At 40.1% G+C, this 24,493-nt stretch overlaps 2 protein-coding genes across 2 annotated transcripts in view; one reads left to right on the top strand and one right to left on the bottom strand.

Annotated features, from left to right (window-relative positions):
* The window catches only part of LOC149903152 (uncharacterized), a 54,641-nt gene extending 50,405 nt beyond the window's left edge, over window positions 1–4,236 (top strand). The window contains exon 2 of the mRNA XM_090108391.1: window positions 2,079–4,236. Coding sequence (XP_089964517.1) covers window positions 2,079–2,136 — 58 coding nt within the window. The 3' untranslated portion in view covers window positions 2,137–4,236. The remainder of the gene's footprint in view (window positions 1–2,078) is intronic.
* Window positions 4,237–5,585: 1,349 nt separating this feature from the next.
* LOC149903151 (ankyrin repeat domain-containing protein 13D) lies at window positions 5,586–23,004 on the bottom strand. The gene is made up of 10 exons (XM_090109051.1): window positions 22,478–23,004; window positions 20,062–20,203; window positions 18,492–18,662; window positions 17,434–17,577; window positions 17,152–17,353; window positions 16,107–16,482; window positions 15,662–15,779; window positions 10,779–11,139; window positions 10,420–10,639; window positions 5,586–7,718 (listed from the first exon to the last, which is right to left on the bottom strand). Exons 1-9 carry the CDS (start codon window positions 22,577–22,579, stop codon window positions 10,423–10,425), a joined length of 1,833 nt encoding a protein of 610 aa, XP_089965177.1. The 5' UTR covers window positions 22,580–23,004; the 3' UTR covers window positions 5,586–7,718; window positions 10,420–10,422.
* Window positions 23,005–24,493: the final 1,489 nt, after the last annotated feature.

Genomic DNA, 24,493 nt, shown 5'->3' with positions numbered 1-24,493 from the left:
ATCTTTCAGGGTATCTTTGCCCTTTAGCCTGGCCTGCACGGTCTCCGGACATAAACCCTATTGATTTTTTTCCGTGGGGATACTACAAACACGAGAGACTGCCACAATTTGGACGAAATAACCCGGAAATTCATAGTAGCAGAAGAAAACATTAAAAATGATAAAAGGGCATTCAGACATTTAAAAGACAACTTTTTACGGTGATGTCGCACTTGCATTGAACAACAGCGGGGTTATTTTAAAAATTTCTGGTAAATAAACACCTATTTATTGGTTTTAATGATCATCATGTTAATTCAATTTTTGCACTTACCACATTTAGATTAAAATTTTTCGATTGAAGCCTTCTGAATAATAAAATGAAATTTTCAGGGTAGCTATCTGATAGATAGAGCAAGTTTTTAAAAGTCAAACGGAAAACTTTTTTTATGTGATTTTATTTTTTTACGGGCCCTTGAAGTGGTGAACATACTGGGTAATTTTATCTTTCTTGCCATTTAATTCTTTTTTTATTCCATTCAAAGATCTAACGATAGTAAATGTTACCATACTGAATTGGCCTATCTTTCAGCTTAGCACACAAAAAAAAATCAAACATCTTCCGCAATCATTGTCGTCAGCATGAGTGAAAATATCATCGTACTCGGCGATAGGTGAAAAATTGAAAAAAACGTCATAACTCCGAAAATACGAAAAATCGCATAACATACATGGGGGTGATTCGGATAGCCCTCTAGGTCCTCTACCTCTCAGCTTCCGTTCATCACTACTTTTTGGTACACCCTGTATACATATACAGGGTGTCCCACTGTTGGTATACTAAGCTCAAAGGAGGTTATAGTTTTGCATACCCTGAGTACGTAAAAAATACTTATAAAATACCAGACGCATTTTTTTTTTCAAATAGATGAATTCTTAAAACTCTATGTGTACACCCATAACAAGCAACCCGCCCAACTTTGCTACCAGAACGTGAGCTATCGTTTAAGATTATGTTTTCATAGACAAAATGCTCACATTCGAGAAGCGGTATATGCCGGCTGCGCGAAGCTAGAGAAGAAAACATGAATTTTCAGGAAAAATTTATCAAAAAATTTTTGACGTAATTTTGTTGTTTAAATATTTTTTACGTGATCAGTGTATGCAAAACTACAAATCCCTTCGCGCTTAGTATACCAATAGTGGGACACCCTGTATGTATATTATGTTCCAATTTCAAAAAGTGCAGTCGCTCATGATGTACGTTCGAATGATACCCTGTTTTGCCACGGTTGAATTTCCTTGTTGAATATTCATATTTCAATGAATTACCACAAGAGCTTCAAAATTATCGGGTATTTATACTTATTATATTTATTATCGCGAAGCGCGTGTGATTTTTCCTGAAAAACTTGACGACTTTATTTGTTTGCAGGGAACCTTGAGGGAAATGCCAGATAATTTTAAAGCTCGTGTGGTAATCGGGGGATTATTTTTCCGTCCCAAATGTCGGCCAATAATTTCACAATTGAATTCAACCTGTCAGTTTGACGTGTGGCAACTACCAGAGAAAATTTTCAAAAAATTATCACTTATAATACCACAAGAGCTTCAAAATTATCGGGTATTTTCCGATAGGTTCGTTGCAAACAAATGAAGGAGTCAAGTTTTCAGTCAAGGTTAAAAAATCACGAGCGCGAAGCGCGAGTGATTTTTCCTGAAAAACTTGACGACTTTATTTCTTTGCAGGGAACCTTGAGGGAAATGCCAGATAATTTTGAAGCTCGTGTGGTATTCGGGAGATTATTTTTCCGTCCCAAATGTCGGCCAATAATTTCACAATTGAATTGAACCTGTCAGTTTGACGTCAACGACCAGAGAAAATTTTCAAAAAATTATCAGTATAATACCATGTAGGTTGTACCACGTGACGTCGAATGGTGCAATTCTATTGGTCGATATTTGGGTCGGAAAAATAATCAGTATAATACCATGTAGGTTGTACCACGTGACGTCGAATGGTGCAATTCTATTGGTCGATATTTGGGTCGGAAAAATAATCAAAACTATTGCTAAATGTGCATGTATTTTGTTTTCAGCCAAAAAAGCTACAACAGTCCGTGGAGTTGGACGACGGTGACTGCGACGGGCGACTGACCGCGCGCCCCGCGCGGGCCGCCGCCGCCCGCGCCCTGACCGCGCCCCCGCGCCCTCGCGCCCTGCGCCCTCGCGCCCCGCGCCCACCGGCACACAGGACACATGGGAGCTTCGTCCAGTGATCGCACGTTTAGTTCCACTATCGCATAATCGACTTTCCTATTTTTTTTAATATTTAATATTTAAACTCTTCGGGAAGTGAAAACACAAAGTGAATAATTCGCGGAGACTGGGTAGCGTTAAGTTTGGAGGCTAAAATGTTATTTTTCTATGTTCTTTAGTGAAGTATTGTGTTGTTTATGTAAACCGTAGTACCGATGTCGATGTCCGCTGAACGAATTGATCCGTCCGACGTCGCTAGGTCCCGTGTCGCCTGGTCCCCATCCCGCTTCGCCTCGCTCGCCGCAGCAGCCGGCACGCCACGCACCGGGCGAACTCGCATTGAATTATATGTATCTTTTTTGTAAATACTTATAGGGTTTAAGTAGAATGCTTTTAAACGTACCAATACCTCAAAATATTTCAACGGTTACATACTATATCTGGTTTTATATCAATCGACACCTGGTAATGCCGTCACTATATGCACCTACGGCAGCCGCCGGGGCACACGGCAGACTGCGGGTTCGCACGGTGCGCGGCGTTGCTGAGCGCAACACCTTCGTCCGCAAACACCCCTCGCGTTCGAGCGACCTTCGCTCTTGCTGCGTAGCTTTCAAAGGCGACATTCGGGCGGGTGCGTGGGCGCTCCCTATCATATCCTTCGAGTTACGAGTCGACGCCTCAGGTCGGGTTTAGTGACGGAAAATGCTTTACGCATATAATGTTATTGTTTAATGTTTAGTTGTGATATTTATATTAAATGTATAGCGCGGCGTCGGGCGTCCGGTCGCCACTGAGTGCAATCAGAACTGTATGTGTATATCGTAGTTAGACAAGTTAAGTGAAGGTGCATTTATGTTATGCTCGGAGCCGGCCAGATTCGCCCTTAACGTTGGCTCGGCGAAGGACTATACTCGTCACCCTATCTGTTGTAAACGTTTTACAAAATTGTGTAAGCTGACTTCGTTTTGTTACATTTGTCTCCACGTGCAATAGTTTTGTTGACGCAATTAATATTTGTTATCCGTTTAGCTGCCATATGTGTCAGCATTATTGTAAATAGGTTCTTGAACACCTAAGTTTGTGTCACAACGGAGTATTTCAATGTATACGATATATTTTGATCTCGACGCGAATCTGCACCGGCGCCAACCGAGTAGAGCGGTGACGTTCGAGAGCGGAGACGCGTCACGGAGCGGCGCACCGCTACACGTCCCGCGTAATTGAGACCTCAGTAACTCATTATGCCTTGTGCGTCACGTAAATGTTTCTGTCCGTATTTATTATCCGCCGACGAGTGTGATGACGTCGGCTAATTCATCTATTATGGAAGAAACTCATATTTTTAATAAAGATTTTTTGAGCCAGTGCAAGGTAATAGATCACACTGGAGGTTAATGTATTACGTCTACAATTAAGCGGTTACGTGTACTAAAATGAAATCATTTTTAATAGTTCAACCCTTCAATTGTATATATTCGTGAATATCTGAATGTTTAGATTACGTGGATAAATGTTTCATATCTTATACTGAATAACAGACATTAGGTCGATGTGCAGCCGAAGTTATCAAACGATCGTCGCTCCGGTGCGAGCCCGCTCCGTGACGTCACCGCGCGCGCTCGGCCGCGCTCGACGCTCGCTCGCTGTACATAAGTTGCATTTACATTCGTGACAAAATATCGCCCTTTACGTCCTCTTTATGAGCGCGTAACGTTTTGCGCCGCTTCGTGAACACGACGTTTTGAGCAACTCTCGTGAAATATCACGAGCTTCGAGCGCGGGCCCGGGCGTATTCTAATAAGATTATAAATAAATATTTATTTCATTGTTTTAAGTTTTCGACAATTTTTATTGTTCATGTTAATTTCCTTGGGAATTTTTATGTATTATTTAGATTAAGTAAGAAAATATTATATCAAGTGAGCGGAGGCGAGCCGCTCGGCGCAGACAGGCCCGGTCGCGCCGTGAGCTGTGTGCAGCACGGCCGCGTGCTGTGTGCTGTGCGCAGCACGGCCGCGTGCTGTGTGCTGTGTGCTGTGTGCAGCACGGCCGCGTGCTGTGTGCTGTGCGCAGCACGGCCGCGTGCTGTGTGCTGTGTGCTGTGTGCAGCACGGCCGCGTGCTGTGTGCTGTGCGCAGCACGGCCGCGTGCTGTGTGCTGTGCGCAGCACGGCCGCGTGCTGTGTGCTGTGCGCAGCACGGCCGCGTGCTGTGTGCTGTGTGCTGTGTGCAGCACGGCCGCGTGCTGTGTGCTGTGCGCAGCACGGCCGCGTGCTGTGTGCTGTGTGCTGTGTGCAGCACGGCCGCGTGCTGTGTGCTGTGCGCAGCACGGCCGCGTGCTGTGTGCTGTGCGCAGCACGGCCGCGTGCTGTGTGCTGTGCGCAGCACGGCCGCGTGCTGTGTGCTGTGTGCTGTGTGCAGCACGGCCGCGTGCTGTGTGCTGTGCGCAGCACGGCCGCGTGCTGTGTGCTGTGCGCAGCACGGCCGCGTGCTGTGTGCTGTGTGCTGTGTGCAGCACGGCCGCGTGCTGTGTGCTGTGCGCAGCACGGCCGCGTGCTGTGTGCTGTGCGCAGCACGGCCGCGTGCTGTGTGCTGTGCGCAGCACGGCCGCGTGCTGTGTGCTGTGTGCTGTGTGCAGCACGGCCGCGTGCTGTGTGCTGTGCGCAGCACGGCCGCGTGCTGTGTGCTGTGCGCAGCACGGCCGCGTGCTGTGTGCTGTGTGCTGTGTGCAGCACGGCCGCGTGCTGTGTGCTGTGTGCAGCACGGCCGCGTGCTGTGTGCTGTGTGCAGCACGGCCGCGTGCTGTGTGCTGTGCGCAGCACGGCCGCGTGCTGTGTGCTGTGTGCTGTGTGCAGCACGGCCGCGTGCTGTGTGCTGTGCGCAGCACGGCCGCGTGCTGTGTGCTGTGCGCAGCACGGCCGCGTGCTGTGTGCTGTGTGCTGTGTGCAGCACGGCCGCGTGCTGTGTGCTGTGTGCAGCACGGCCGCGTGCTGTGTGCTGTGTGCAGCACGGCCGCGTGCTGTGTGCTGTGTGCAGCACGGCCGCGTGCTGTGTGCTGTGCGCAGAGCCGCCGCCGCCGGGCCTGTCGCTACTCACTATTCCAAGTTTCCTCGTGTAATTTATTGACTTGAATAAATGAAATTACGCTTCTAAAGTGTACTATTACATATGTAAATATAGGATGACTAATATATCTATTATAATAGTGAATGTTGTAATTTGTATATAAGTAATGAAATTAAATTTTAAATACATAGATAACACCGTGCGTGCCGCTCATTTCAATGTCTTTTCCCCCCACGCTTCTAGCCTATGCGATACGAGATAAGGCCTCGAATGAAACAATTTTTAGATGTTAATATACAGAAATATATTTCATATAATACAGTTATACACATTAAGATTTAATAAATAGTGGAAGGAGGATGGTAAGTCGCCGTCGCGGGCTGAGCTCCGAGCTCCGGCGCGGCCTCACATACAACACATAATACTGCTCACGAGATGGCGCTAACACCAATAAGACCGAGGATTCATTGTACATTACATTATACATAGTATAGTCGTGAGCGTAAAACAATGTTCGATGGAAATCTAGTAGCAGTCATTGTACATACGCAACACAATAGAAAAGTTTTACAGTCGCATTTATTTATAACATACATATACTTAAATTACAGTTTTTACCAAAAGAATAGCACTGATAATGCGATATTTGTACAAAGTACTTATATCATGTTTACAAATTAAGTTGTAGCGTTGCGACAATACACGACCAAACCATTTGATTATATAACACAACACATTAACGCAAATCTGATATTTAGGCCCCTACATAATTATAAAAAATAAGTTTGTCAATTATTAATTTTATCTGTATATTGTCTTTTGTGTTACGTGATCTGAGCGAGCAAAGCAGTAGAAACAAAGTAGCGTAGTAGATATGAGCTTAAATTCACATATTAGTTATCAATATTTGGACGCATATACCAATCGTATCCAAATATAGTACAATACATTATATTTCAACTTGATTAATTATAGTAATTTATTATCTAACGATACAATGTGATCCATTTCACCCACTTTACATACTTTGTTAAATAAATTCACTCTTCTGTAATTTTCTGTCTTAAAATAAACTAGGTACCGATCGATATTGTAATGGTCTATAAAAAGAGATCAAATTTTGTTTAAAAAGACCAACAGAATAAATTAATTAATACATATTTTATATACTTTGCCGGTTGAAATACATATCAATTATATACACCCTAATTTTTATTTTATTCTTATCAGCGTTAAATATATTGTTGTTGGACAATAGAGTCTGGCCAGCCAAAGCTGAACCCAGTGTTTTTTGTAGCGGCCACACTATGGAATGACATCATGGCGTTTCTGCGTAGTTAGTTGTCAGTTTTGTTGAAAACGGTTCAAATCATTTGCTTTAATAACGTTTAAATCCTGCTGTATTGCGTTTTTATCCTGCGTTTAAAACCTAATGTACCTATATATATGTACTATGATCACCTTTATGAATATCAAAAGTATCAAAATGTTTTCTTCCTACTAAAGCCGATGTTACCAGGTCCATATTTTTTAAATTTGCTGCTCTTTACTGGGTTCAGCTTTGGCTGGTCAGACTCTACCACATAAAATGTATTCGGGTCAAGTGTCGCTGAACATAAATACATCGTTGTTGCAGTGTTAGCTCCAGAGCCATAATTAAACTGATTATACGGCTAAAATTAATTAGAAAAATGTTAATTTTAAATCCTCCTCTAAAATTAACATTTTTCTAATAGTATGTTAACAATTTGGTCACACAGATACAAATGAAGCTCGATCGAAAGAAAGAAAATATCGCGCCCTGGAAAAAGCACTCGATGTAAGTAGACTTCGCTAACTGACGCTAGAGTAGACACGTACGATGTACTATGTTCAAAAAATAAAATTAAATAGCACATTGAAAAAGGAAAATCGTCCGAACGATCCATCGATCGAGCGGCATTTTACGTTAACAATTAAAAGTACCTCAAAAATCGTTCACTCAGCTCGTCGACTGCGTATCGTATTACCTAACACCTTCCGCGATGAGCCCAACAAACAATCCCAACGGAGGGCAAACGATACGCACGAGAAACGAGTGACGAATAAATAACTGGAACTCCGCAACTGCCACATACCGCGACGCTGCTGCGCTGCCGAGCGGCGCGTGGCGGCGTGTGGCGGCGTGTGGCGGCGTGTGGCGGCGTGTGGCGGCGTGTGGCGGCGTGTGGCGGCGTGTGGCGGTGTGGAGCGGCGTGCGCGACATCTGCAAACAACAGTCTGTCCCCGACCGCCCTGAGAAGCGACACTCGCACCACTCAACACAATATCAGATGAACGAACGAACAGAACTTCTGAGGTTTTGTTCAGTAATTATGCAGGGTTGAGAGAAAGATGTTTACTTATTTTCTTCTCAAAATGATTTGGAACAGACTGTCACGTTATAATTATTAATACGGGTCGAGATTAAATTTGCAACGACAATTAAGGCAAAACGGGATCCTATTACTGTGATTTCTTAGTCTGTCTGTCCGTCTGTCACCAGACTCTAATCTCATGACAGTTAGACTTTTAAAAATTTAAGTGTAAATTGTATGTAGTTCTGTTGCCACTATAAAAACAAATACTAAAATAAGGATAAAATAAACATTTAAACGGGCTCCCAACAAAAAAAATCGAAACGAAAAATTTATTTATATTTATTGATTTTTTAATCTTTATAATTTTTACAAAAAAAAAAAAACAAGAAAAGAATATTGACATGAAAATAAATGAAATATAAGAACGTGAAAGTTTTTACTCGGAATTCATAATAGCGACATCTATTTTCGAATGATGGTAAATTAATTATCAGTTTCATAGAGGCCACCTATCACAATAATATAATAACATCATGTATTTAAATTGAAAAATAAAGGGTGATTTTTTTGCTGGTTTCTTTTTGGCAATACTGTTTTTGATAGATCACGCGTGAATCGTGTCTTGTGTCTTTATCAAACTTGTTCAGTTTGGTCTATAATTTAAGCATGAATCGACTTACGAACGAACAACGCTTGCAAATTATTGAATTTTACTATCAAAATGCATGCTCGGTTAAGAGAGTGTGAAGTCGGTTAAGAAGTGCGCGATGCACTTCTTCGATTGGCGATTTTTTTTTTGCCCAAAATGGAAGAATTGGACATGCCTCACATGTGGTTTCAAAAAGACGGTGCCACATGACACACGGCACGCGAAACAATAGCCCAATTGAGAGCCGTCTTCGGCGAACAGTTTATCTCACGTTTTGGGCCCGTCGATTGGCCGCCTAGATCGTGTGATCTAACGCCTTTGGACTATTTCTTATGCCAACAGGGATAAACCAGCAACGATTGACGCACTGGGAGCCAATATTGAAGCATTTATTCGTGATATACCGGCCGATATGTTGTAGAGAGTGTGCCGAAATTGGGCCTTGCGAATGGGCCATCTAAACCGGAGCCACGGCCAGCATTTGCATGAAATCACCTTCAAACATTAAATTATATTGATCGTTCTATCGATTCCATTATAGATTACAACAAATTTTTCAAATTTTTTGTGTTTTTTTTTTTGAAAATCAAATCCTAACCTCTTAAAAAATCACCCATTAGCTCGTTTGTACGGAACCCACAGCATTAAGCGAGTCCTACTCGCACTTAAGCGATTTATTATAATAAAAACTAGCCGTTGCCCGCGGCTCCACTCGCGTAGACGAAGAGAATTTAGTCATATTTTTAATATAACGGCAACGCCATTATAATCATTCAAGCGAATATTAAGAAATGCGTATGCGTATGTGCCGAGCACACGAGTCAGAAGTAAAACGTTTTTGGCAAGGTTCAAAAATAAGTATCATAATCGTCTCTTTTTTTGTTACACCATGCCATGACGCGACCTTGAAGTTTCACTTCAAAACTATTTATCGTACCTAAAGTATGTTTTGAAAGAAAAGTTTCCTCTGGAATATGTATCGATGTCAAATAATATTTTATTTTACTAAAAACGTCACCGACGTTCATGGTGGGAAATACCACTTCAGATTCTAAACGACAACAATTTCCATGTGTGCGTCCAAAGGATTAAATAAATAAAAATAAATAAATTTCCTACCAAACATAAGGAATCACGTGAATCATTTGAAAACACACGGAGTTATCCAGGCATCAAGCCAAAAATATTAATTTTATGTAAAGTATCCTTTTAAAAACAAGCTTTTATTTACATGCGAAAAAAGAGAAAAAAATTCACATCTTACAGATTTGACACAATTTACATGATAGTAGATAAACTTTTTTAGTTCTAGAACAATTATTTGCTTTGATTAAAAACTTTATTAATTCATAATTATTTATTTACGATAATCATGGCATAAAGATGTTACATTTGTTTTAGTTACAGAAGGTACAACATGTTTAGCCTTAGAGCATTAGTGTTTAGCCGTCAAAAACAGCATGCAAATTTTTACTTATTACAAAGCTTTTACAAAGAATGTTTGTCAATTTATTAATCGTACATAAATCAATGATTTCAATTACATTATGAATATCAATTATAAAATTATTGAATATATAATATAAATTAGCTTGTCAATCATAATTTTATTTCTCGTCATCAAAAAATTCTTTCATACTGTAGAAGGACCGATTTTATTTGATAAAATTAATCCTATCAAGTTTTTAATTTACTTGTTTATCGACACTAGTGAATCTTACAACAAGATTATCTCTCAACTCATGTATTTTTAAGCATCGTTGTCGGTGAATTACCCATATAAAGCTAATAACTTACGAACGAAGTCACATTATTTTTGTGGTATTTTTACGTATTTACATCGTTAGGTAGATATTTTATGACTAAATTGAGGTTTTAGATTTCACTTCAATTTTGGGATAACATTTCGAAGACATCAGGGATGATTCTTATCGATTACGGCGTTCACAACTAATCAATTAAAATACGTCTGCAAAGAAATGCACGTGTTTAATTATTATTCGTTTAGGTGACGCGAACGACAGAATCATTTTTTTATAAAGTTTTTTTTTTTAATAATAAACGCCAGAATAAAAGTAAATCGTGAGACGTCTATTTCGCACGAGTGTACACTAGCGGCGCGTACCTGCTACTTGTCGAGCAGCGACAGGCGCAGCACCTCGTCCAGCGCGCGCTGCTCGTCCCGCGCCGCGCGCTCCCGCTCCGCCTGCTCGCCCGCCGACAGCGCCAGCGCCGCGCGCAGCTCGCCCTCCGCCTCGCCCTCGCCCTCCCCCTCCGCCGGCAGCACCAGCGCCGCCGGCTCCAGCCCCGCCAACCGCGCGCTCGCCAGCGACTCCTCTATGGCTCTACACACACACACACTAGCGCTACTGCGGGCCGCCCGCCCGCTTCGTGGCCGAGCGAGGGCGGACGGGGCGCCTAGCGTACGTGACGCGGGGAGATTTGTCATTTCTTAGTGCGATCGAATCACAGACTCGCACGTACCTCTGCAGCATGGTCTGCTCGTGCGCCAGCAGGTCGCGCTCGGGCTCGGGCTCGGGCTCGGGGCGGGCGGGGCGCGCGCCGCGCAGCGCCTCCCACACGTCGACGCGGTCGCGCTGCGTGCCCGCCTCCATGAGGCTCTGCTGGATGGCGAAGTGCAGCAGCTCGTCGTCGTCCACGCGCTCGTCGGGCGAGCCGGCGGCGCGGTAGCCGCGGCCGAGCGCGAAGGCCGCGTCGTCCAGCACGCAGGCGGGCCCGCGCGCGCCGCCCGCCGCCAGCCGCGCCACGTGCCGCACGGGCGCGTCGCCGCCGAACAGGTTGCCGAACGTGATGCGCGCGCTCACCACGTGGAACAGCGGGATCTCTGCGACACACCCGCACGCGCTGACTTTAACGGGCGATACGATATCTTTTTTTCCCTCTTAAAGGAGATCGCCCGAGTGACTATGGCACTCGGTATCGCGATCGAACTTATTGTGCCGAAATAAAATATAGCTCAATTTAAAGGTTGATGTTAGTACTTTCTGATATGATTAAAGTTTTTCATGTAAATAAGCCGCAGTTCACGACTAAAAAATAAAACAATAATATTTTTTTACACTTAAAAAATACATAATCGAGTATAAACTAAGTAACGTTAAGTTTTACGTAATTATGACAAAGGTAATATTTTAATTAACAAGACAAATGTGAAAAGTAAATCCTAAAAAACCTTATTACAAAATAAATAACGTTGAATACATTTATTTCAAATAGAAACTCTATGACATTTATGGACGCTTCAGAGTGTCAGTGTTATGTCGATTTGTCCTGTATTTTATATCTTGAGATACTGTTACTTTTTGCATTAAACATTTTTTAAACCCGCATTTATTAAAAAATCTGCAAATAATTTTACCGAATTAAATTGGAAATACTTGCGTCGTAATTATTATTGTATTTTCAACTAGCGGTCCGCCCCGGCTTCGCCCGTGGTACATATTTCACAATAAAAGGTAGCCTATGTTCTTTCTCAGGGTCTAAAGATTGTCTGTGCCAAATTTCATCAAAATCGGTCCAGTAGTTTATGCGTGAAAAACCATACATACATACATACATAATTACAAACCTTAGAGCATTAAACCAACCGGCGTGGCCATTGGCAGGCGTTCCCCTCTCGCCAAAGGTCCGAGTCCGCCGGTCATTATTAGCGGTTATATTATAAAACTAGTTGACGCGCGCCCAACGCCATTTTGTTAACGTCAGTGAACGTGAAAAAACCGGAGCAAAATATGCCAAATTGCAGTGAATTTACGTGTAAGAAGAGGTCAGAAACGTCGAATGTAATAAAGGATAATGCTACTTTTCATCTGTAAGTACCACAGACATGTATCAAGATAGACTAAGCGAGTGTATGTACTTCCCGTGTCCAAACTAAGATTATGAAACTTACTTGACGCTGGCCTACACTCAGTCCGCGCTTGCAGTTCGCCAAGGAAAGACGTGAAGCTGAATAAAGTAAAATGCCGAATTACGCCGTTATAAACTGTAGAAACTCCACAGCTGTGAGTGGCCGAGTTAGCAGAGATGTTTCCTTCCACCGGTAAGTAATTTTCTAATCAGAATATGCACTATTTATTTTAAAATCAAATAAAGAATATCTGTGGAAAACGATCGTGACAAACACGGATACCAAATCATACGAAATGATTCGGAATACATTGCGGCTTTTACTTGGCACGGTAAAGATCGAGTCGTATGATAACAAGCAATGAATAGCGTCTTCTCATTTTTCTGTTCTCATTTTTCTGTCCAATTTTGTGGTTAGTGATGTTCATTTGATGCAACAGTTCTCGATTCTAATCGATTTTATAATCGAACAGAAAAATGATAATTTGAAGGAGCAATTTTTCAGAAAAAAAGGCATAGATTTTTTTTGTTATTTAATACGACTTGACCTAGAACTTTTAAGTATTTTAATACAAAGGTACAAAAAATAAATATTATGACATGGACGCCATTAGTTAAAGTGTCATCTTGGGAGTTTTTTAAGAAAACTCCTTATTGCTTAGACTATGTTTGTTTTTTCAGTTTTCCAAGTAACCCGAACATAAAAGAAAAATGGATTGATGCAACGGGACATAAAGATTGATTGATTGACAGTTTCATTACTTTCTTTCGATGGCCTCTCTAGTACGTAGTACACGGTAACTCAATGGGCATATGTAAGAAAAAGCTAAAACACATTAGTTTACTTGTTAGAATATTAAAAGGTTTATAAATTTATTTTATCATTCCTCTGTCTATGGTAATTATCATTTTTCTGTCTTGAATCGATTTAGTAATCGATTACGATTCATTTATTTAATTACCTCTTAGACATAGATCTAGTTTGATCTGATTTCTTTCGATTTACTTCGATGGGATAGGACGATACTAGAATCGCCGCGCGAGTGGCGTCCTAATCGATTTAGCGCAAAATGAAATTACCATCACTAAAAAGCGCTCGTGACGTCATAACGCGTCAAGGTCAGTACAAAAAATATGACACGCTTGGTTTTCATACAGATCGCGGTACTTGCGTAGTCTATCTATGTCTGTGGTAAGTACTTACATCAAAAAATTGTGAAATATTGCAGCAAATTTGCAAAATACTGAAATATATTGTCAATGTAAAAGTGTTGCCACATAATAGTACTACATCCACTTTTGGGTAAATTTTGAAGTACATAGACTGTTTTAACATTTAATTATAACTTTTATCACCATTCATATTTGTTATTATAGAATAATAAAATTTACCCAAAGAAACCATAAATAACGTGATAAAATATACCGTTTGCAAATTCATTTATTTTTTATATCCAATATTATTAATATTTTAGAGTATATTAAGTTTAAATTTGTATTTGATTAATTTTAATGTAATTAGTTACGTTCGTAACATGTACGTAAAAAGGCATTTTTAATACGTTATTCTGGTAACACTGCATAAAAATTAAGGATGAGACGGTACAAGAATAATATCGATATAAATATTATCCAGCTGTGGACGTCTTATGGCTGATGATGATAATTTTTATTAGTTTGTTATATTCTCAATTTTTTCTTATTTCTAAAAGCTGATTCGGGATGTCTGGATTCGATCTCGTGCAAATCATGTTTCATGGGCTCCTAAACGGACTAGCACTAGTGTTTCTGCGTTAAAATAAATGTAAATATTTGTAAATAAACGATGTAAATGAACGACGAAGTTGTCTTTTTGTTCACTATTTCTTGTTTTATATGAAAATTGTGATATTCACAAAATACTGAAATGGTATTAGGCTAAACTTATTTATTTATGGGACGTCGAGTTGAGAGGCGTAATTTTTTTGTGGTAAGCTGTTGTCCTGGAACCTAATTCGGAAATTTCAGTTGACGGAAACATTTAGTTTTTGAGTTATGAATTTTTTAAAGACTCTACTTTATGGGACGTCGAGTTGAGAGGCGTTAATTTTTTTATGGTTAGAAGATGGTTAGGAACCTAAATCTAAAATTTTTCAATTGACGGGAACTTTTAGTTTTTCAGTTATGAGTTTTTGAAAACTAGAAAATTACTTTAGACTTAGTAAATTACTACATTAGAAAATTACTTTAACTAGAAAATTACTATATACTCCTTTTTTTTTTTCATACGCATATTAATTGTTTTCACAGTGCCAAATTGACTTTACGACGACCTCTCAACTCGACGTCCGATAAAGTACAGTTTTACTTGGTATTAAATAAGTATCATGCAGATTTATAATCTCGCACACTTTTTTAACTGCTATGTTTTGAGGTCAATTTTTTATTCGTTATAGATGTCACAAATCACAAATATTTAATTATCATTAAAATTAAAATTCTAAATTCATTGACCATAAAGCATCGATAAGTATTATAATTATTATCGACTTTAATTATCGACGCGTTCTCGCACTATCGATGTTTACGTTGACGTTGTATACAGACACGTTGTCTATGTGTGTGTCTGTACCAAGGTTTGTACTTGTGTGTATAGTCGATGCTGGTGTTTGATTAAATTGTCGTGTGCGAGTGCAGCGACGTAATCTCAAAATGCGTTTTGTGTTAACATTATTTGTATGTGTTGACTCGTTCCCCCCGCAGGACTTTTTGGCTATGAAAGATTTGCGCGTGTCGTCTCCGGTTGGTTTAATGCTCTAAGTTATAAACCTTTCCTCTTTATAATATTAGTATAGATAGATAAACGAGTGCAGCAACACTGCAAGCAATATTGCAAGAGAGCATTAATCAATCAAGCATTAATTGTTGGTAACCAACAATTTCAGTTATTCTTACTAAAAATTGAATACGAATGTCTTATTGCGGTATGAGGTTCTGTGTTCTTTGAATGTGTTCATAAAGTTGTTGAGTCATCTGGATTTTGTGCATTTAGATTTCGTGTGTCTGGAACTCATTCATCAGGAATGTAAAATGTCGTACAAATTAAGAAATGGGCAAATAAAATTCAGGATTGCGATTATATGGCAAACAAAACTTCAGAATTTAAAAAAACGTGGTTATGAAAAAATGTCCAAACGTTTTCGGGATTATGATATTCGGAATATTAAAATTCGAGATTAAGATAAGTAACCGTTATACTAGCTGTGTCCCGAAGTTGTATCCGCATTGCGCGTTACATTTTATTCTCTCTACTTTATGAATTAAAATTACTTTTTTTATTCATTGTATTACAATTAAGACATGGTTTTTTTATGTATTATGGAGTAATTTAAAATTAAAAAACCCCTGAATTTATTATAACTGAAACTGTTTACCGAGAAGGCTTTTGAAGTAAATTAATGACAGGTTATTTAAATAAATGACAATGTTTTATGAATATGTAAATGGGCGGTAGTTACCGATTTTGACGGGGAAGCCGGACGGCAGCTGCATCTGGATGAAGTCCTTGAGCTTGGCGAAGTGCGGCGAAGAGATCGACGCCATCAGGTCCAGGATCGGCATTATCTGCTCTTGCAGCTGGAACCGATCGACACCTTTATGTAGCTATGCTGTATTTCATATTTTAAGACGGCATGCACATTACATCCAGCTCCTACGGTGTCATCGGTGGTTTGGCTTTCGAGTCGTAAGGTGCTTTTCCACAGATAATGTGCGAGGATGTGTAGAGGGGTGCGCACACTATTAGTGGAAAAGCATCCTAATACAAGGTTATTGGTGAAATACACTCGAAACTTTAAGATACTCGGCGCTCGTTTCCCATGGTAATAATAAAGTAGATTCTTAATTTCTGTTCCAATGTTTCCCATTAGTAAACACCGCGTGGATCTTGTCGCTGGGACTCACCTCAAGCGGGTAGTCCTCGCAGAGCCAGAGCGTGGCGCGGAACTTCTGCACCTTGGCCGTGAGCTCGTGCGGCCGGCCCACCGCGCGCTCCGGCGCCGACCCGTCGAAGTACTCCTGCCACGGCACGGGCGCGGCGGGCGGCGGGCCGGCGTCCGGCGGGCCGGCGTCCGGCGGGCCGGCGGGCTCCGGCTCCTCGTCCGCCGCCGCCAGCAGGCCCGCCAGCGGCGCGCGCGGGGCCCGCCGCTCGCCGCGCGGCACGTGCTCCCAGCGCGTCTTGGACACGAGCTCCACGTTGTTGGCGCTGAACACCTTGCACTCGAACCCGTTCACCGCCTCGCACTTGTCCTGCCGCCAGCCCCAGATGCCGCTCTTGTTCCTGCGTTCCTCGTTGCGATATTACACAATATGTGACCGCGAGCGACGGCAGTGCCGTTTGTAATCTCGCGCTCGTATCGACGTATGTGAAGAACATTTTATACGAAGCACCGACTTGTTTTATTTTACCCTTTTGGCCTTAGAATACATAACATGTTTATAAATTGACGTAGAAGCGGTCTATGCGAACCAACTAGTAGTTAAAGCCGTTTCGCGTTATCTACATAAACATTCTACACATACACAAAAACATAGTAACTTACACATTCACATACTCCGTAGTGAGACAAAGATAGAATATATTATGTTTAAACCATTAGCCGAAAACACTTAGCAACGTCACCGATAAACGCAACCCAGTTAATTGTCCGATTTCAAACGATATGTGTTTTTACGCGTATGCCGCTTCTGCCTCAGTTTATGTATTATGTATTCTAAGGAATCTATATAAAAAATCGTAGGAAAGTATAATCTGTACGTCCGGGCTAAAATCAAAAAATACTGTATGAATTTGATTAAAATTTAGTACAGATATAGCTCGAGACATGAGAGAGGACATACGACAGGTTTTATCCCGGAAATCCCACGGAAACGGGGACTATGCGTGTTTTTCTTTGACTACGCGGGCGAAAACGCAATCTAAAAATATGTATGTATCGGTTCGGCTCACCTCTCGAAGCAGATCTTGTCGGTGTCGAGGTAGTTGAGGTGCAGCGGCGTGCGCAGGCGGTGCGCCACGTGCGCGGCGGGCGGCTCGGGCCAGGCGCGCCCCGCCCCCGCGCCCCCCGCGCCGCCCTCCGCCGGCCCCTCCAGCCACTCCGTCCACACCGTGCCCGCGCCGTGGTCCAGCTCCACCAGCTTCGCCGACTTGCCTGCGACACACACGCGTGCTGTAGCGCCCTCCCCGCCAGTGCACCCGCCCCGCCCCGCGCCCCCCGCGCCCCGCACTCACCCTGGCCCGTGAAGATGTAGGTGCGGTCGCCGCGCTGCCAGCGGTTGTCGCTGAAGCCGAGCAGCGTGGTGTCGACGCGCACGTTGGCGCCGCGCTTGTACACGCGGTACGTGTCCGACGGGCACAGCCGGGACACCAGCGGCACTGGAACGATACCGACGAATGTCATTGTATGATAGATGGTCGACGTGGACGACGTGTGACACGACAAATTTTATTAAATTTTTTCACTCAAACTCAAAGTCAAACATTTATCGCACGCCCCACATGACACAACGAGAAGCGTGTGAGTGTTGTCTATTCTCAAAAGACGACGACATGAACGACAGTTCATGACATAAAATTGTTCACATATTCGAAATTAGATAAGAAAGTCATTAATGAATGCACGTTTTCAAATCTAGGAACTTCAATTGTGACTACAGACTGGTTTTACCAATTAATTTAATTTATGTAATATAATAATGACAAATTAAAAAATAAATCAACGCTGTCCGTTGATCTGTACGTCTGTATATTTTGTTCCAACGATAAAAATAAAATTAGGCAATCTAATGAGTTGAATCATCTTTTAATTTATCCTAAGGATGAGCCCTATTGATTGGTGCTATAAAACTCTGAATGGTTTAAAATACATATTAATTAAAATTTTATGACAGAATTTCAAATTTTAATCGTTCCCCATTCTATTTTCATTTTTCCATTTTTTCTTATCTGCTTGCCGATAATATAGTAATATAGTAAACTACCTTTTCTGAAGCCGATATTTATAATTTCCCGCTTAATAATTGAATTTACATTACTTCTAAGTACCTTTTTTTTATCTCACGGTTTCCTGTTTGTATTATAAAACGTGTGAGGCGTGCACTTTTTGGATTTGCCAAATTTTTATTCAATTATACTTCTTCTAGAAGCACTTTTGAATCGACACAGTCTTTTACCACCGATTCGGAAAGCAGTATCTATGGAGATTTTCATCTTTCATGTATTCGTTAATGCTATAATAGGCTCTCTGAACTAATACATTTATTATTATATAAATTTCCCAGTACACGCACCCCAGGAGGTGAACTCCCACTTCATCTCGACGTAGAAGTCGGGCGCGAGGCTGAGGCGGTCGAGCAGCGCGGGCACGCCGGCGGCGCGCGCCTCGTGCCGGCGGTGGTCGCGCCGCGCCAGCACCAGCGCCAGCAGCGCCGCGTCGCCGCGCGCCGTTGCCTCCTGCACCGCTGCGCGCACAGACTCAGCTTATAGACCAGGGTCGATCATTTTTGAAACAAAAAAAAATAGTAGTAGGATGAAACCCATTAGAAAAGGAGGGGAATGTATGATAAAAATTAAAGGAAAAATAAATTATAGACAATCCGAGTTCGGGAAGTGGGAGGGGGGGGGCTTCTAAGCTAAAAAATGGTTTCTCTTGATTTCCGACAAAACTACAAGTCCTATGGAAAAAGTTCAATTGCAAAATTGTAGATAATAAAAAGTTCTACAACTTTTCTATTCGCAATTTTTTCACATAACCTCAAAATTTAGATGAAAAATTCAAAAAACCAAGTTTTTGGTTTTTTATTTCTTTTTCAAAAAAAAATATTTTTTCTACGATATTTGGTGAAAACTTACCTTATTATGTCCCAAATACACTGTAATTTATTTTATTGAAAATATTTATTTTTTCGCCTTATTTTAACTTAATACCAAAAAAACAACCTAATTTTCAATCGAAAATTTTGACAAAATATCAGCTTTTTTAACGTGATAACGTTTTTAAAATCGTTTTAGTCGGGTGACATGTTCAGAAACTTGTGTCACACCAAAACATCACGAGCGCGATCGCAGGTATAACGAGAGAGAGACGGACCGATCTCCCGTCTCATCTCGAGCGCTGCCACCAATGAGACGTTATCACGTAAACATCTCGATCGTAAACCTACTTTACAAACAACCAATTTTTTTTTTTCAAAAAGTTTGGGGGCTTTTTGTTTGTTGAAATATCTAGTTTCTGATAGTGTAAAATATAATATACATTACCATAGTAAATTTACCCAGAAAATGCATACAAACAGTGTGATAATGAGCTTTTACTAAATCAGGCACACTTCTCGAACTCTATATTTTCTCTTGTATCGGCTTTTCGGTAACATTTCAAAAGAAAAATAAATCTGATCAAAGTAACAATACCACAGCTAACATTTGACAGCATGTTCATAAACAAAATGATGTCGATAAAAACATTTCAGGTCGTTTGAGAAATTTGCCTGACTTAGTGAAAGCTCATTATATATATACATACATGAGGTTATGTGAAAAAATTGTTAATACAAAAGTTGTAGATCTTTTTATTACCTACAACTTTGCCATTGAAACTTTTTCCCATAGGACTTGTAGTTTTGTCGGAATTTAAGAGAAACCATTTTTTAGCCTTAAAAGCTCCCCCCCTCCCACTTCCCGAACTCGGATTGTCTGTTATTTATTTTTCCTTTAATTTTTATCACATTCCCCTCCTTTTCTAATGGGTTTCATCCTACTACTATTTTCTTAGGTTTTTATCATTTTGGAAGGGATTGGCCCTGGTGTATTAGTCTACATCACCCGGAACATTTCTCTGTTATACGCGAGCGCGGCGCTCACCGGTCCAGCCGTCCTTCTCGCAGTTGACGTCCGCGTCGGCGTCGAGCAGCGCGCGCACGCACTCGGTGTGCCCGAGCGTGATGGCGAGCAGCAGCGGCGTGCGCCCGCGCGGGTCCTTGCGCTCCATCTCCTCGCCCGACACCTGCGATGGCGCAACGTTATCCTGCTATATTATGCCGAACTAACATTTCTTTATGCGCGAAAGCGTGTTTATGAAGAGAAATATTTTTTTACTGCCATCCATTTATAATTTCCATTCTACCTTCATTGAGAAACAAAATATCTTTAATTGGTCTATGTCACAACGGAGAACGACTCGTGAGTCGTGGTGGTGGTTTTAAAGCTTAATATATTATAGTCACATAATACATTAATTTATTTCATATATGTAACAAATGTTGTAACATCACCACTGCTAGGACAGTGAAGGAAAACATGAGGAAACCAACATGTTGAAAAATCAAAAGTTGGCCAGCATGGTCACAGATTAGATTCTAGGCGTGGTGGATTATGGCCTGTACCCTCATAGGAGGCCCGTCTCCCAGCATTGGGAATGTATATGGGCTGATGATGATTTAACAAAATTCAAATCACATCATAATTATTATGTATTATTAAGTTTTTCTGAATATCAAGTCAAGTTTTTTATGGAGTTTACAAAGATATTTATCATGGTGGATGTACTTTGTAATTATTTGTGTTTATTTGGTGTTGTACTTTGGAATATCATTTTCAATATTAAAATAAAAATAAAAATTAATAACAAACATTATGAATTATTGTGTAAGTTATTTCACTACCTAAGACAAAATGTAATATACACATGTAGATGTGAATAAGCAATAACATGAGTAATTGTGATTGATTCCACAGAGTGTAATGAGATTTGCAACTCCTCGTGCAGCTCCGAGCAGCCCACTAATCCTGACCCACAACCCCCTTCTATGGCTTCCTCACAAATATCTTAATGAGATTATATTTTCTCCAATTTTCAAATACTGAATCAGTATTAGTTTCTACTCACTTATTATTTATTATATGGATAAATGTTTTGGAGTCAAATTATTATTTCAAATAGAATTAAAAAATTGTCAATATTGCTATGTTTTATCAAGCAAATTATAGTGATATAGCTTAGAAATCAAAATGTCCAAATATTGAAATGAAATGAAATAAATTTATTTGTCCATTTATGTTTTATAATTAACTAGCAATGCCCTGCGGTTTCACCCGCATTGATAGCGGTATCGTGACAGTGAAAAGTCTACTATAGGTCGGACTATAGGTTTAATTTTTAATCACATGAAAATCACCTTTACCCCGTCCGCGTCCCGCACTACGGCCTGCTCAATTGTATTGAACAGTATACCTTCTATTTAAGATTGACACTTTTAAAAAATCCTTATATCTTTTGAATGGAATATCCAATTTTTTTCATTTAAAAAAACTTTTTTGCTGGTATTGAAACAGTCTATAATAAAACATCTTTTACAATGGGATAAGGATTAATATATGTGTATGGATAACATGGTTTGATTACTGTCGGCACTTCTATTTACTTTGAAAACGTAAAAAAGTTGTTGTAGTAACATAACTACTGAAGATGGACATATGGTATTGCAGACTTTCTTGTAGATATTGATCCGTAGAACATTTTTTTGTTCTATCTTCAATAGATTCCGCATCGCACGCGATGACAAAAGTTTTATTGAGGAATTTTTTACACCTTGGGTTACATTATTGCATTTTTGGAAAGGATCTCTAATTTTTTTGAAAATGCAATATAGCCTATGTTGCTCAGTGAAGATGCAGCTTTCTAATGGTGAAAGAATTTTTGAAATCGGTCCAGTAGTTTATGCGTGAAAACCATACATACATACATACATAATTACAAACTTTTCCTCTTTATAATATTAGTATAGAAGTATAGATGTATGACGATGATGAGTTATGTTATAAACATATTTTAAGGACAGTAGTAGTAGGAAGTTAACTAGTAAATAATCTCATGTAATGGAAGTTAATAAATAAATAATAAATAAATTTAAAATATTTTATAACTATATAGGTATTATGATTGTATTAACTTCATAAAAAAATGACATGCCGGTTTTCTCACAAATTCAAGCACTGGTAATATGTATAATGCACAGATCAGTTAAAAAATAAATTCACTTTCTGCACTCTCTCCAGGTCTCAAACCCTGAGACTTCAATATAAGTCCAAAATCCTCACAACTGAGCCACCATTGCTTTTCTGCAGCAGTTTAACCCATTGACCACCGAGCGGCCCGATCGGGCCGAGACAATAGATTTTCTATTGTGTCTGTGATCCGAGGACTGACGGATTAATAATATTACTTATTGTGAAAAGGTTATGTGATTTGTGAATTTAGCGGGTAGATATTGGTACAAACCTCATTATTTTGTAAAGCCTGCTTCAACTCCTCGTGCTTGTTGTGCCACACCAGCCAGTGCACTGGGTACTGGGTCACTACCTCGGACTCTATCACCGGCATTTTGACACCACATCGATAAACCCCACACAAATGCTGTCAATTTAGGGGATCTTCACCATACTTTGTTATTCCGTAAAATCACAACATTTCGCCACGTCTCAAGTAATCACTGTACGCATATTTTGCGGTAAATTATTATGAGGGAATAAGAAAACACATACACCTCATATCATTATCGTGCTTATCTTCCTTCTTATAAACAACAGGTAGGCTACGAAGTATTCCAAATGCTGCCAGCATTTATGTATAGTCTATGCTGGCATGGAAGTCTACTGTGATAATTTTTCTACTACTACTACTGAATTCTATAATCTCAGAACACAGCTTACAGGCTCTATCGTGAAATCAACATAACAAGTGTCTCACTATTATAAAGGAACACGTCGGTCGTGGTTCGTTTTTCGGATTGCGGTGATTCGCAAATGAAAATTGAAATTTGTTGTCACTGTCAAATGTCAATATTATGTACTCAATAAAATATGTCAAATACGTCAAATTTTGGCAGTGAGTACTGCAAGAGTACTGGGTAATCGTACATACTACATGGTACATTATCTTAGATCATTAACTTATCATTAATGATCTAAGTACACGTCGTCACTCCACGCCGTCGGCCGTGAGTGTGGACGGTGGACGCGGCATTGTCGGCGCCTCAAAATTAATAATAATTAATATGTTGCCACATACCAATGTTATTTTTAATTCAAATGCACCCAGAGCGAAATAAATGTGAAAAGGGTTCTGAAAATTTCGCTTCGTTGACTGTACTGGATATTTAGGGGGTTTTGTTACCTATGTAAACTTTTTACGAAAAAAAAAAGCTCCGAACTCGATACACAATAGTTTAGGTTACCAATGCAAATTTAGCACCCCATCAATGGAATTTTGGGTCGAAAACGACCTTAATCGATAGGTCCCCGTTAGGTCCTTTAAGGTCCTACATTTTTTTTGTTAGGTCCCCTTTAGTTTTTTTATAAATATTTTTTAAAATTTTGGGTATAAAAAAGTAAGTACACTAATTTAGCACGTCATCATCCAGAGCAAAATTGGCGAATTTTATCAAAATCGTATTCTCGTTAGGTCCGTATAGGTCCATCATTGAAAATGTTAAATTATTTATTTTATTATTAATTATAAAATAATTAAAACCATGCGCACTTCTATACTAATATTATAAAGCCGAAAAGTTTGTTTCTCTTGGGAGTTGGGCCAATATAAAATTTGAATTCGTTATATTTAAACTTATCGTACTTATAAGGATAAGATTTTAATAAAATTTGAAAGAAACTTATTGTTAAAATAACAATATTCAGATGTAGACTTTTTTATATAAATAGTAAACAAAACATAATATTTTATCGTATAACGTGTGTACACTCTTTAAGTCTTAGCACATCATTATAACTAACATTCCGCCTGCGACTTCGTTTACGTAGAGTACAAAATGTTTCGTCATTTATTTTTAGCAAAAAACTTATTTAGAAACCTCATTTCATTTTCAAAAGTCGTTACCTGATAAGATTCGGTGATAAATGCTGTTGCGTTACACCTTTCAAGGTACCAGCTGACGAACTTTCCAATGAGATACAGCCAGCTGACATTAATTTTCATTTATAGTCCTATCCTTCCTACTATAAATAAAAATAATAATATTTAAAGTGCGAAAGTTTGTGAGGATAGATAGTGTATGTGTGTATGTTTATTACTCTTTCACAAAAATACTACTGAATCGATTACAATTAAATTTAGTACACATATAGAATGTAACTTGGATTAACACATAGGATAGGTTTCATCCCGGAAATCCCACGGTTACGGGAACTCTTGTTTGTTTGTTTGAACGCGCTAATCTCGGGAACTACTTGTCCGATTTGAAAAATTCTTTCGGTGTTAGATAGCTCATTTATCGAGGAA

This window comes from Colias eurytheme, chromosome 13 (genome assembly GCF_061535395.1).
Source record: "Colias eurytheme isolate Ceu_HAF_F1 chromosome 13, ilColEury1 Martin Lab GWU primary, whole genome shotgun sequence".
NCBI lineage: Eukaryota > Metazoa > Arthropoda > Insecta > Lepidoptera > Pieridae > Colias > Colias eurytheme.
This window is presented reverse-complemented; position numbering and strand designations above follow the sequence as displayed.